The 12,879-nt window shown below is 59.2% G+C and overlaps 1 protein-coding gene across 2 annotated transcripts; it reads left to right on the forward strand.

The window, feature by feature from the left end:
* The first annotated feature begins 698 nt into the window (after window positions 1-698).
* LOC102049809 (protein eva-1 homolog C-like) lies at window positions 699-10,809 on the forward strand. 2 transcript variants are annotated; one of them, XM_055727228.1, is made up of 8 exons: window positions 699-1,978; window positions 5,039-5,238; window positions 7,494-7,617; window positions 7,834-7,986; window positions 8,153-8,296; window positions 8,450-8,521; window positions 8,866-8,955; window positions 9,655-10,809. In XM_055727228.1, the coding sequence occupies exons 1-8, from the start codon at window positions 1,897-1,899 to the stop codon at window positions 10,038-10,040; spliced, it is 1,251 nt and encodes a 416-aa protein (XP_055583203.1). In that variant the 5' UTR covers window positions 699-1,896; the 3' UTR covers window positions 10,041-10,809. The 2 variants fall into 2 exon arrangements, with proteins under 2 accessions (XP_055583203.1, XP_014132738.1); XM_014277263.3 differs by lacking the exon at window positions 8,866-8,955 and having other exon boundaries at window positions 700-1,978.
* Window positions 10,810-12,879: the final 2,070 nt, after the last annotated feature.

Genomic DNA, 12,879 nt, shown 5'->3' on the forward strand with positions numbered 1-12,879 from the left:
ACCTTCGCACTGCCTTCCCACCTCCTACTGCTGCATCAGGATGGGCAGCTGGCAGCAGGGAGGATACAGCTCCTCTCCCTGCCCACCACCCCCAGGGGTCCCCCCAGGTGGGCTCCCCTGAACACCCCTCGCTGCAGGAGCCAGGGCTGAGCAGGGCGAGGGTTCAGGGAAGCCAAGCGAGGCAGCCTGGCCGCCTGCCACTGGCTCTTTGCAGCCAGCCATGCACTGCCAGGGTGCAGACCTTGGGCATGAAGGATTGTGAAATGGCCAAGCAAGGAAAGCAAAGAGGCTGGAGCGTGTTGGAGTGCAGCAGGGGAACCCCAGAGTGCTGCTGGCAGCAGCCCAGCTGGGGTCGTGCATGGCACCATGATGGGAAGGGATGTCTGCAGGGCTGATCCCTGGCAGGGCCCCATTCCTGGAATTTGGGTCGTTTCACAGGAAGGATGACCAGCTTGCTTTTCTCCCCAGGATGGGAGGGAAACAGTCGCTGTCAGATCATCCTGGCTGCTGTCCAAGCAGAGATGGCTTCCCAGCACCTAACAGTCTTAACTTTTCTCTTGGGCAAGTCCCGTCTTGCACCTTGGGACCCTGTAGCTGGTACAGAGCTTTGCACAAAATGGGGATCCTGATTGTTTGACTCAGTACGCGTGCACACACACACCCCCACCCTACCCAGCTATCCCCCCACACACACACCCACACCCCCACACCAGCTCAGGTAGGCCCAGACTTTCCTGAAAATAATCAAACCCTGATAAGAAAGCATCCACCCTAAGGCTGGGAAATGATTTTGCAAGCTCCCAGAGGAGTCTCCCCAAGGGAGATGTTTTTCCTGCGTCCTGCTGCACAGCCTGGAGTGGTGCTTACACTGGTGACTGCACAGGAGGGGCTGGAGAGCATTTTTATTTCTGCCCCATCAAAGCTTTTGGAGAACTTAAAACTCCACCTGGTGGGACAGGAAACTCTGCCTGATGTTCTCCTAAGCAAGAGGGATGAATTAATAGCATTGCAAGTGCCAAGCAGGGCCACAGCAGCACCCTCAGCTTGGTGCCCATCTTGCTCCCTCCCCCCAGCTCCCACTGCAGACCCCTGGGTGATGTGTGCTGCCAGGGTGATGCAGGAGCCTGCAGGGAGCCGGGCCGGCTCCTAGCACTGCCAGATTGAGCAGCTCCTGCCCATTGCATTTCCCTCCCAGCTGCCAGCTGAAATAGTGGGCAGGGTTTTAACTCCTGCGGGGTGGGGGGGACAAGAATGGCACAGTGCTCTCCTTGCCAGATGTCAGAGGCCCCAGTATCTGGTCTTGTGGAGGCTGCAGGGGAAGAATAGCAGCAGCAATGAGGTCCCTGCCTGCAGTGTTCCATGTGGGGAGGGCGTTTGCCTTTTCTGCAGGAACAGGCACCTTGGGAGGCCACACAGGCAGCCCTTCCCTTCCTCTTCAAATGGTGAATGGCCGGACATTTGCTGAGATGGAGATTATGGTACATGTGTATCTGGATGTCTGCCTCACCACGTCTGTGAGAAAGCAGGGAGCACACTGGAAAGCTTGCCAAGACCCTTTGCTCGGGAGGAACAGCTGCCGGTTTCTCCACCGGCAACAGTGATGCCAAGGCATGGCACCCACTCACCCACCACAGAGCGCCTTTGGAAACACGCCCCTCCCTCCCCGTGGGAGGTGTCCCTGTGCTGAGAGTGTCCCAGCTGTCCAGAGCAGCCCCTAGCCCTGGGCAGCAGACAAAGAGCGGGTACACAGGCGCCTGCCCAGCCCCGGTGCTTTGGCAGAGCAGAGAAGTGAGCCATTGTCCCCGCACGCTGCCAGCCCCAGCGCCAGCCACTGCCGAGGACTGGGCCAGCAGAGGCTGCCTGGTAGGACACAGCAGAGCCAGCAGCAGATGCACCATGGTCACTCTGGTAGGGCCAGCAGCAGCTCTGGTCCTCCTCTGCCTAGCTGTGGGACTGGAGGCCAGCCCGGAGCTCTCTGGTGAGTCGGGGCGCAGTCAGGGTGGAAAGGGATGCTGGGGACAGTGCCGGTGTGAGGGAAGGGCAAAGTGACAGCTGGTTGGTGGGGTATTTGCATGTATATGGACAAAGCAGTGCAGGCCAGAGGGAGGTTGCCAAAAAAACTGGGATATTTTTTATCCCCATGGCAGGGCTGTTATCTGAAAACACCCTGTGCATGTCCCACAGCCCCAGTGTGAGCAAGGGAGCAGCTCCCTGTGCTGCTGCTGGGCTCCCTTGGGCAGTTTGGAGGCAGAAATGCAAACAAACGAATCTTAAGACAGCCTCCGAGCTTTCCTGAGACCCCCCGGCCATGATGCTCATGTCCTCAGTGCTGGGGCATGTGTGGAGCTGAAGGCTCCTGGCACACCCAGGGCTCCCCTGCAAGCCTTTGATGCTCTGAGAAGGTGAGGGAAGAGATGAGCTGAAGCTGTACTGAGTCCCTGGCCAGAGCCGGCAGCTGTGGTCCCCAGCCAGAGCCACCTGTGTGTGAGTAGAGGGGGCCGCAGGCCACACTGCCCCAAGGCACAGTAAGGGCCAGATCCTCTCTCTGCAGGCAGCACCAGTGAGTCTTATAGATGTAGCCAAGGCAGAAATTCACAATCCCTTGTGCCCCAGTGCCTGGGACACCCAGAATGAGTGCAGGCAGGCTGAGTGCCTGGGGGCTGCCATTCCCTCCCCTGAGGGATTGTCTAGAAACAGCCATGCACACCTTCCTCTCTGCTTTTGCTGGGCTTGGGCAGTGTGAGAGCCTGGCATGATGCTGCCAAGCGCAGCAGGGCGGGCTGTGGTGGAAAGGATGTGATTTCATCTGGGCAGAGCTAACAGCACAACCACAACATCAGGGACTGAGTCAGCAGCACCAGCAGGCGACGAAAACCACTTGCAAAATCTGCCTGCAGCCTCCTTGCTATGGTTTCACCCCCAAAAAAAAATCTTCACAACTGCTCCCTGCCCCAAAATGGAGTGATGGAGAAACCTCTGTCCCTGTGGCGCTCCTTGAGCCTCAGTTATAAAATAAAAACTGCCAGTGCTGCAGCCAGCATGGCAGCAGAGGAGGGTGTCTGCTGCAAGGCAGGCTGGATTTGGGGAAAAATATTTTTTCCCCTATTCCTTCCCCACATCCCCCACCACCCCCAGGATCTGGCTCAGCTCACTGTGCCCAGGGCTGGCCCAGCAGCAGGGGGTTTGGGCAGCCCCACTGCCAGCCCTCTTAGGTATGGGCAGGTGGGTTTGGAGTCAACGCCAGCAGTCAACCCTGGGCAGCTCTGGAGCCTGCACAAGAGCCTAGCTGCTGCCACAGGCCTGGAGAGGAAGGAGGTGAGGGCCAGCAGCCTGGGCAGGGTCCTGTGCCCCTCACGGCCCCCAGCATCCAGTGATATGGGGCAACCAGAGGAGAGGGGCAGGATGGGGCTTGTTCTGCCCCCCTCTTTGCAGGCACTGCACCCCAGGGGGCTGATCCATCTCTGTGACCTCCAAGGAGCATCTTTGCATTTCGCTGGAGCTTTGACCTGACTAAAACAGCTTGCCTGCTTCCATCCACCCTCCTCTGCCTCTCCTTCCCTCTCTCATCCAGTGCACTGAAGAGCAAGCAAGGGCTTGCTTGCAAAGGGCTGTGGCCCTCCCACTAGCTCATCCCATTTTCAAAAAGAGAAATACTAACAGCTGCCCATGTTCAAGGTAAGGATTAACTCTGAGCAGGGGCAGCTCCCTGCCATATCCTCTGACTTCTCCCAGGAAGGGATGCTAGCCACAGATGCCAAAGGGTTAGTGGCAGCAGGGAAGGTGAAAGGCGCCCTTTGTGCAGCTGAGCCTGGCACCAGTTTGCAGAGGCACGGAGGGACAAGCACGGGGCTCAGAGCTGGCACTCCCATCTTCTTGTATTGTTTTGGGGGAGTTTGACACACTGGGGGCTGGGGTACAGGGGGTGTGTCCTGCCTCAAACCCCAGCACTGGCCTGGGGCTGGGGTGCCAGTCCCTCCAGGGATGCCACAGCTGGGGATTGAGGTCTGTGAGCCACCCAGCAGCCCAGGGTCCTGCCTGTCCCCACCTCCCAGCCTCAAAATCATGCTTCCCCTTTGCTTTTGTTTAATTCAAAGGCCTGAGGGAAACTCCTCTGTCCAGGGCCCTACGCTTCATTTTTTGTCAGCTTTTCCTGCTTCCTCAGCCTCCTCCAGCAGCCAGTGCCTGCTCAGAGCACCCCTGGAAGCTTGCAGAGATTTTATTAAAACGGCTTCCTCACTCACCCAGCATCCAGCACAGCTAATACCAGCCAGAGATGATAGCTCTATGATAAACCCTCTTAAAGGCTGGGCAGGACAGCCCCACCTGACTGTTCCTTGTAGGGAAAACAACAGGGTAAGTAGTTTGGGACACAAACTCAGCAGGATTAAAAGAGAATTACCCTGTGCCAGGAAATCAGGGAGAGAAAGGCCAGTGCCCATCAGAAAGGCCATGGGCTGGGAATGGCTCACACTGATGCACTGGGCTTCTCCCACAGAGAGACCCAGGGTCAGCTGGGCTCAGATGATGACTTGGTGGTTCATGCTCATCCATTGGCTCTCCCACTGACCCAGCCAACCATGGGAGCTTGCAGCAGTCACTGGACCCTTCTCTCCTCCAGCTCATGGCTCGGAACCATGTGACAGACTACATCCTCCTCCAAAGCCAGTGATCATCTCTGGCTCACCCTTGCTCTCTTTTCCCCATGTCTCCATAACAAGCCTCATTTTCTCTAAACCCCTCATGGGATTCTTCTGTATGTGTTTCTTCTGACCTGTCATCCTACCTCCAGCTTTCAGTTCCATTTGCTAACCAGCTCAGCTACTCCATGCTGCTTTCCAGCCTCTTGGCTGCAACACTGGGTATAAGATTTACTGCAAGCCCACCTTCTCTGCCGCAGCCCCATTCTGATCCTGTTCACCCCATAAGTGCCCAGCCCAGGACATCCTCACTGCTACCAGCTGTTGGGAGCCCAAGAACCACCACCACCATGGTCCCAGTGTCTCCTCTGGCCAATGCCTGCCATGCTGTCCCCTTCCAGGGTACCTGCGCAAGGTGCTGAGGAACCATACTGCCCACACCTGTGACGGGGAGCAGCTCCTCATCGTCTGCCCTCACAAGACCACCATCAGCATCCTTGGTGCTTTCTATGGGCGTCGTGTGCCCAGCCCCAACCTCTGCCCCAGTCCTGGCAATGCCTCCCAGGAGAGCACGGAGTGCACGTCCACCACGGCCCACCTGGTAAGGGCAGGGGTCCCAAGCGACCAGGAGGCACACCCCTCCTTCCCCAGGTCACCGGGCTGCCTGCTTGGCCTGGGTGGCTGCAGACACTGCAGCCTTCCTGTGCCCTGGGGGAGGCTGCAGCCATCAGCATTGAGATTCACCCTTGGGGTCTTTTTTCTGGAGCGTATTTGCTAGACGAGGGAGGATGAGACCTTCTGGCGTGGGTCCCAGGGTGGGGCAGCCCTGCTAGAGGAGCCTGGAAGGAGGCACTGCTGCATCTTGAGCTGTTTTTTTGATTAATCCTGCAGGATGCAGCAGGCTCGCAGGAAGCCCTTGCAGCTGGGGCTGGGTGCCAGGAGACGGTTGTTGCAGCAGCCAGGGTGCCAGGCTTGGGAAGTGGCACAGAGTCCTACAAGGGATGCTGGGGTGCTGCACTCAGCTCTGCAGATGCATCCCCTGGGCTTAGCACAGAGCTTGGCTCTTCCCCAGCCAGAAGCACCCATCCATGCTGGTAGCTCCCAAGCAGCAGATTAATGAAAGGAGTCACAGGGCTCTGAAAAACCCAGGGCAGCCAGAACATGTAGTGGGGGCTGGCAGGAGGGTCCCTCGATGGGCGCATATTTTCCTGTGCTACTTTTCTATTCCAGCTCCTTGCTAGGGTTGGGGCAAAACCACAGCAAACCCAGCTGCTTGTAGCCGGCTGTAGGGAAGGGGAACATGGAGCCGGAGAAGAGGAACAAGAGCTGAGGGGCAGTTCCTTGCTCTGGAAGCTCATGAGGCTTTGCTGTTTGGTCCTGGTCCAGCTGCATATCCCCTCCCAGCATCCCACACATCCCCAGAGCTCTGCAAGCATTGAGCCAGACTGCTGGCATGGCGCCAAGCCAGCCCCACAAACCACCCTGCAAACACAGTCAGGGTTCCCAGAGCTTGTGTGTCAAGCACAGGACGGAGAATATGGTCCAGCACAGATGCAGAGACTGAAGGATGGGTCTGTGAGGAGGATTTGTGTGGCTCAGGTTTGCAGCGAGATGGAGCCACTCCTGCTGTGGGACTGTGGTCGAATAGGACTGGGTTCCCCACTGCCTGGAGGCTGCCGTTGGAGAAGGGACGTCTGGAGAGCAGAAAGCAAGGCTGCTGCTGCAGGTCAGCTCTGCTTAGGCAAACCCCAGAGAGAGGAATTAATTACATTTCCTCCTTCAATTGAACTTCTGGCAGCCAGTGAAGACCAAGAGGAGGCTAAGTCCCGGGCTGGGGGGAACAGGGACAGAGGAGAGGAAGGAGAGATGAAAAGGGGCTCCATCATCTCAGGTGGTGGGATCCCAGGGCCCAAGTCGCAGGGCAGTTTCCCAGAGCGGTAGCAGCGGGGTTCGGGAACAAGCCACGGCCCCGCCCCGCCCCGCCCCGCCGAGCCGCCGGCAGCCTCTGCTCGGACGCAGGCTGCCTGCTGATGGGGCTTGCAGCGTGCCCAGCACCGCGGGGCGCGCTGGCGGCCGGCAGCCCCAGCCCCAGGGCCGGATCCGGCCCAGGCTGCGCGGGGGGCCCGGCCGGAGCCGCAGGCTTGGCTGGGTGGCGGGCGGCGGCAGCGGCAGAGGCCGCCCCAGTCCCCGCGGGGACGCTGCCCGGGCGGCCCGGTGGTGTGAGCCCTCGTCCCCACCTTGTGGCCGCGCGTGGGCACTGCACGGAGCCGGCTGGCGGGGGCCTGAGCGCACCGAGCCGCGCTGCGGCTGCGCCCGCACGGGTGTTGCGCGGAGCCGTGTCAGCGTGCACGCCCGCACGGGTGTTGCACGGAGCCGTGTCAGCGTGCACGCCCGCACGGGTGCTGCACGGAGCCGTGTCAGTGTGCACGCCCGCACGGGTGTTGCACGGAGCCGTGTCAGTGTGCACGCCCGCAGGGGTGTTGCACGGAGCCGTGTCAGTGTGCACGCCTGCACGGGTGCTGCACGGAGCCGTGTCAGTGTGCACGCCCGCACGGGTGTTGCACGGAGCCGTGTCAGTGTGCACGCCTGCACGGGTGCTGCAGACGTGTGGCGTGGCTGAGTGCCAGCACAGGTACTGGCAGACCTGCCACAGCTCCGTGTGGGTGCAGGGGAGGAACCGATTCAGGAACTGACACGTGAAGCAGGGTGACTGCGGAGAGGCGCAGGGCACGAGCAGCACCTCTGCGGGGTTAGAGTACATCTCCCTCAGTCTGGTGATGGTACCGCGGAAGAGAAGGTGAGAACACACTCAGGACTCCTCACACATCTTCACATCTGCCGTGCTTTCCTCTCCAGAAGCTGCTGGCTGAGTGCCAGGACCAGCAGTGGTGCCAGTTCTTGGTGCACAGCCAAGTCTTTGGCCCGGACCCGTGCCCTGGGACACACAAGTACCTCATCGCTTCCTACAAGTGCCGGCCAGGTGAGGTGGTGTGGGGTCTGGGCAGCGCTGTGTGGGCTCTTTCCCTGCCTCACCTGCTCAGAAAAGGACAGAGAGGGGAACCAAGCTGCTCCTGTATCTTGCAGCCCTCCTCCAGCCCTGCCCTTGGCAGATCTCAGACCCTTGGCTGGGCTAAGGGAGGAGGGGGCTGCAGGTGATTCTGGATGCATTGGGACGCTCTGCAGTGTCACTCCCCAGGGAACCATCGGGTCAAGACTGTGTGCGAGAATGACAAGCTGAGGCTGCAGTGCCGACCAAAATCCATCCTGGCGATTTATTCTGCAAATTATGGACGATTCCTCAGGGGCAAACCAGAGTGTGATTCCCTGAACACTGGGGGACCCCATATAGGTATGCCAGAATAGTTTGGGCCAGAAATGGGGCCAGAAACCATGCAGAGAGTGTGGAACAAGTATGCCATCGAGCTGCACCTGTGCCCTTTGGCCCTAGCTAGCTGGTGCCCAGCAGGCAGGGGCAGACAGGTCTGCCTGCAGGTCCATGCCACATGTCTTTGCAGAGTGCTTGGCTCCAGACGCCCTGAGGAGGGTCTCCAAGAAGTGCCACCGCAAGGGGAACTGCACTGTGGCTGCTGACCAGGCTACCTTTGGGGATCCGTGCCTCCCTGGCATGAAGAAACAGCTGCGAGTCTCCTACACATGTGGTGAGAGCCACCCGCAGAGCTGAGGACACGAGGGCCACTGGCTCAGCCCCTGCTCTGCCCACTCTGTGCCATGCAGGCAGGGGCGCGGGGCTCCCTGGGGAGGCTGCTGGGGAGGAGTGGGGTGGTGATGCTCAGTGTGTGCTCTCCTTGCAGTGCCCAAGCAGCTGCTGGAGGAGGTGGGCCCTGACACCTCAGACCCCTTCCTGCTTTCGGACTACATGCATGGTAATACTGGGGGCAGGCTATGCCAAAACCACCCCTTCCATGGCCTGTCTGCATCTGTGATACCCACTGCTGGCACAAGCCCTGCAGCTCCATCCCAGCATTGCTGTCCTGTGGCTGAAGCCACCCATTGGTCGGTGCCCGTGTCTGAGGGGCTGGAGAGATGTGGTCTGCAGGGAGCAGGGGAGAGGAGGACCCACAGGGGAGCATCCCCGAAGGCAGAGGAGTGCTTGCGCAGGAAGGAGGGAGTGTGGCACAGGGAAGGAGGCAGACAGGGGCAGGCAGGCAGGCAGCGGGGTGCTGGGGAGCACCTCACGCCTCAGCCCGCATCCCCTTGTTTGCTGCAGGTGGCTGGTACAAAGGGCCCAGGTTCTCCAGGCTCCGGGAAGACCGGATGATTTTTACTAGCTCTCTGGCAGCTTTTGCCCACCTTTGGGGTATGTGCCCTCACCAGCTCTCACGCAGCACCCAGGGAAGCAAAACAGGCTTGGGAGGGTGGCTTGGGTCCTGTGATGCCTCCCGCTCAGCCCAGGGCTTGGCTCAGAGGCAGCCAGACCCCAGACGCCTCCAGCAGGGTCGGCCGGCATGTAAGGGAGAAGGGCACCAAGCACCCGTGCTGGGTTTGAGGGACAAGACATGTAGGGCGGGAGCTCAGTGGTTGAATGAGCCCTGAGACGCCGTAGCATCAGTGGTCCCAATGTTGCTGGAGTCCTGCCTATGGACCGGACCTTCCTTCTCCAAGGGGCTGAGTCACCCACTGGGTCTTCTTTCCTGCCCTGCCTGCAGGGGCACGAATGGAGAGCACCACTCTGTGGGCAAAAACTTCCCATGATAGGGGAAATTACTCTCTGGATAGATGATTCCTCCCCCTGCCCTGCCTACCTCACATCCCAAAGGGATGATTTCCTAGGGGGAAAGGGGCATTTCAGGACACTGGTGGGTACTGATGAGGCTCTGGGTGATGCTTCCATGATCCCTGGGGCAGGGTCTGTCCTGCCTCTGCAGCCTGGATGCTGAGGGCGCCCTTGCTCCCCTCCTCTTCCTCCTACGTGCTGGGCAGAGGGGGTTTTCCAGGCACTGGTACTGCACAGAGGTGGTTTGTACCCTGATGTCTCTCTTTGCTCTTTGCCCCCCAGGCATCCCAGAGAAAGTTGGCCTCTACTTTCTTTGCGGGGTCTCAGGAGGCCTCATGGTCCTGCTGTGCATCATCAGCCCCAAAACAACCTTCCTCCAGGAGGTGGGGGAGGCTCTCAAAGACCCAGAGCTGGAGAGCAGCTTGGAGCTGAGCAGAACCAAGCTGCGGGATGAGCAGGACGAAGACCTTCCTGATGACAGCTCCTCAGACTCCTCCTTTCGCCACCTCACCCGCACCTACCGGGCCACTGACAGCATCTTCAGCCCAGAGCTGACAGCGGCCATGGAGGGAGCAGTGGAGCACCAGGGCTGTGCCGGGGAGGAGATCTGGATGCCCAAGGAGTCAAGCCCATATGCCATCCACAAGATCAAATCAGCCACCAAATAAGAACTGGAAGAAAATGGCTGGAGAGCAGCAGGACGTGGAGGCTAAGTAGCATCCAACAGCAGAGACACAAGAGTTTGGGCTCCTCGGGGTGAGCGAGCATCCTGAGTGGCAGCAGGGCCACAACAACCCCAGTGTGGCCATCAACCCACCAGCTGGCTCCACCAGCTTGGAAACCTCTAACCCTAGGGTAAGGCACAGCCCCTGGGTGTGTTGAGGGGATATGGGATGGTTTGTGGAGCCACTGGCTCCTTTGCCATAGTCACGCCGCTAACCCTGAGCTAACCTCCCCATTCTCAGCTGGCATCGACTGGCTCTAGTACTTAACTCTGCTCGGCCCCACTGAGCCCGCCCTGAGCCTTTCCAGGCTGCTTGCTCCTGTTTCTTCTCAGGTGCTGGCTTCCACCCTGGTGCTGCAAACACCCCCCAGTACACTGCAGTGTGCCAGCAGTGGAGATGCAGAAATGGCCAGGATGTGGGGAGGCTGCAGGCGGAGCGGGTGGGAAAGTGCTGTGAGCATCACCCAGCACAGCCCTACCACACCACATGCCTTGCAGCCCTGGTACCCCCATGGGAGCTGCACCCCAGGTCTGGGGCAGCCAGCATCTTGGCACAGCGCTGGCTCTCACCTCCCTGCGGGCATTCAGGAGCTCTGTCACTCTGAGTTGCTCTGTGCTTTCCTTCATGCTTCCCTCACTGACCCAAGAGCCCTGGGGTTAACTTGCTGGGGCTTTTCCAGTAAATAAATGCAACAGCTCATATACACAATGTCCTTACCTGACCACTGTCATTAATAGTGAAAAGGGAGGAAAATGGAAGCAGCAAAGCTCAGCCTTCCCCGTGTGGATCAGTGCCTTGACTCCCACTGGTGCTTCTGGCACTGGGCCACGGGGAGAAACAAGTTGGGCCTGTTTTAGCATGGGAAAGGGTAAGGTTTTAGCCTGAGGAAGGGAAAGGGGGGAAAAGCAGTCCATGTGGATCCCATGAACAATCCTTCCCTGCCCTTGCTTCTCTTGAGCCTAAGGCTGTCTGGTAAGCAATCCTGGAGTGATTCCCAGATGCCATGCAGAGGGGCTTCTCAGCAGCCCCACCGTAGCAGGGAGCCGGGCCAGCTCTAGGGGCTGCTCCAGCTCTGAAAGGCAGTGCAGGCTCTATAGTGCTGTGGGAAGGGGCTGGATGGAAGTAGCGACCCAGCTCTTCTCATGATAGGGATGCTCCAGGCACCGATGCTCTTGAGCTAGCACAGAGTGGTGTCTGTTTATCCATCCTCCACCACACATGACGTGCCTGGGCTGGCTGCAGCAAGAGAGGGCTGTGGAGGACATCAGTGCACCACTTAACCCAGCTGGCGTTGGTGGTCTGCTGGGGGCCAGATAAAGCCGTGCTGTGCTCTGCAGTGAATGCTCTCGTGGTGCAGAGCCAAGTGCTGTGGCAACGCAGCAGCCTTGTGCTCCTGCTCCAATGAGGTGGCTGCCATCCTCCCTGAGTTAGGGGTCTGCTGACGGATGCTAGAGCCCAAGGAGATTTTGGGGGGCTCTCTCCTCAAACTGTCCCTGAGCATCCTTAGATGATGGGCAGGACTGAGACCACAGACTTGCCTTCATGCTTGGGCAGCTGGCACAGCCCCTGCTGCAGACCCACGGTGTTCACCTTGCAGGGTCCGCTTCTTGCTCCCCCATCTTTCCTCCAGCCCCCCCCCCCCCCCCACGCGGTGACTGGATGGGATTTCAGCATGCATGGTGCGAGCTGCAGGCCCTGCAGCAGGGCCGCGCTTCCCAAGAGCCTCCCGAGGAGCACCAGCACAGCAGTGCCATCGGGACTGGAAAAGCCAGCTTCCCCCTACCAAGCCTGGGCAGGAGGGGCAGACGCAAACCCATCCCAAAGTGGGCAGTTTGCCCAAGCCCCCACAGAGCTGCAGGCAGACTTGGATGGGATTTTTTGGCTGAGGATCTTATCCCACAGGCTGATGCACTGTGTTTCCATCGGCAATGGGATGCGTCCCAGCTCTGCCTCGCAAGAGTGCACCTGACTCATATTTTTGGCTGGAGTACGCACTGCTCCAACATGCATAAGGAGAGGCAGGCACCTGGATCCCACAAGGATCCCAGACTGACGGTGAGCAAACCTGGGGAAGCCCCCAAGTTGGGGCCCGCAGTGGTGGCACAAGGGGAGTTTGAACTGAGGAGGACAAGTGGCCAAAGAGGAAACAAGATGGGCTGAAGCCACAGCAGCCCCGACCCATTTTGGGGATTGAAGGTACACAAGATCTGTGGGACCCAAGTTTAAACTCCCACCCCTGCAAGCACCCCTCATCCATGCCACACCCTAAAGCCATTCCACTGCTCCTCGCTGTTGATGTCCCCAGGTCTTTCTGCTCGAGCCATGGCAGAGCTGCCTGTACGCAGCCTGAGCCACCCTGTCCGTCAGCAAGGAGAAAGGACTGATCCTGCCCACATGGTCCCTGGGCAGCATCAGTTAAGTCCCCTCAGATGCTGGCACTGGGATGTTTCCCTAGCAAGGGGTTCACCCACTGGCAACAGCAGCACATGCGTGGGGGGTTATCTAAAAGGATTTTATTGGGTTAAACTTAGGAATCTGAAAGGTTTTGCTGGGAAACTGCCAGCTGAGGGAAGCTCTCCTTTGCTGCAGCGCTGAGCCCTGCTGAGCTTACCTCGACTGGGGGGTTTCCTTTGAGCCTAAAGATTGGTGCAATGCTAAAAGCCCCCAAGAACTGGAGAGGGGAAGGGACCTCTGCATGAGGGGTGGCACATGTGCCAGCCACATCCCAATCCCTGAGGGAATGGGGATCAGCTCAGAGCATTTCCCAAAGCCTTTGGGACCA

Source organism: Falco cherrug, chromosome 15, assembly GCF_023634085.1.
Source record: "Falco cherrug isolate bFalChe1 chromosome 15, bFalChe1.pri, whole genome shotgun sequence".
NCBI classification, from domain to species: domain Eukaryota; kingdom Metazoa; phylum Chordata; class Aves; order Falconiformes; family Falconidae; genus Falco; species Falco cherrug.

What these genes read in the sequence shown, in the direction of transcription:
- LOC102049809 (XM_055727228.1), top strand. Translation starts at nt 1,897, where the DNA reads ATGGTCACTCTGGTAGGGCCAGCAGCAGCTCTGGTCCTCCTCTGCCTA. An exon ending in GGCCAGCCCGGAGCTCTCTG is followed by an intron (nt 1,979 to 5,038) that starts GTGAGTCGGGGC and finishes GTCCCCTTCCAG; the next exon opens with GGTACCTGCGCAAGGTGCTG. An exon ending in AGCTTTTGCCCACCTTTGGG is followed by an intron (nt 8,956 to 9,654) that starts GTATGTGCCCTC and finishes TTTGCCCCCCAG; the next exon opens with GCATCCCAGAGAAAGTTGGC.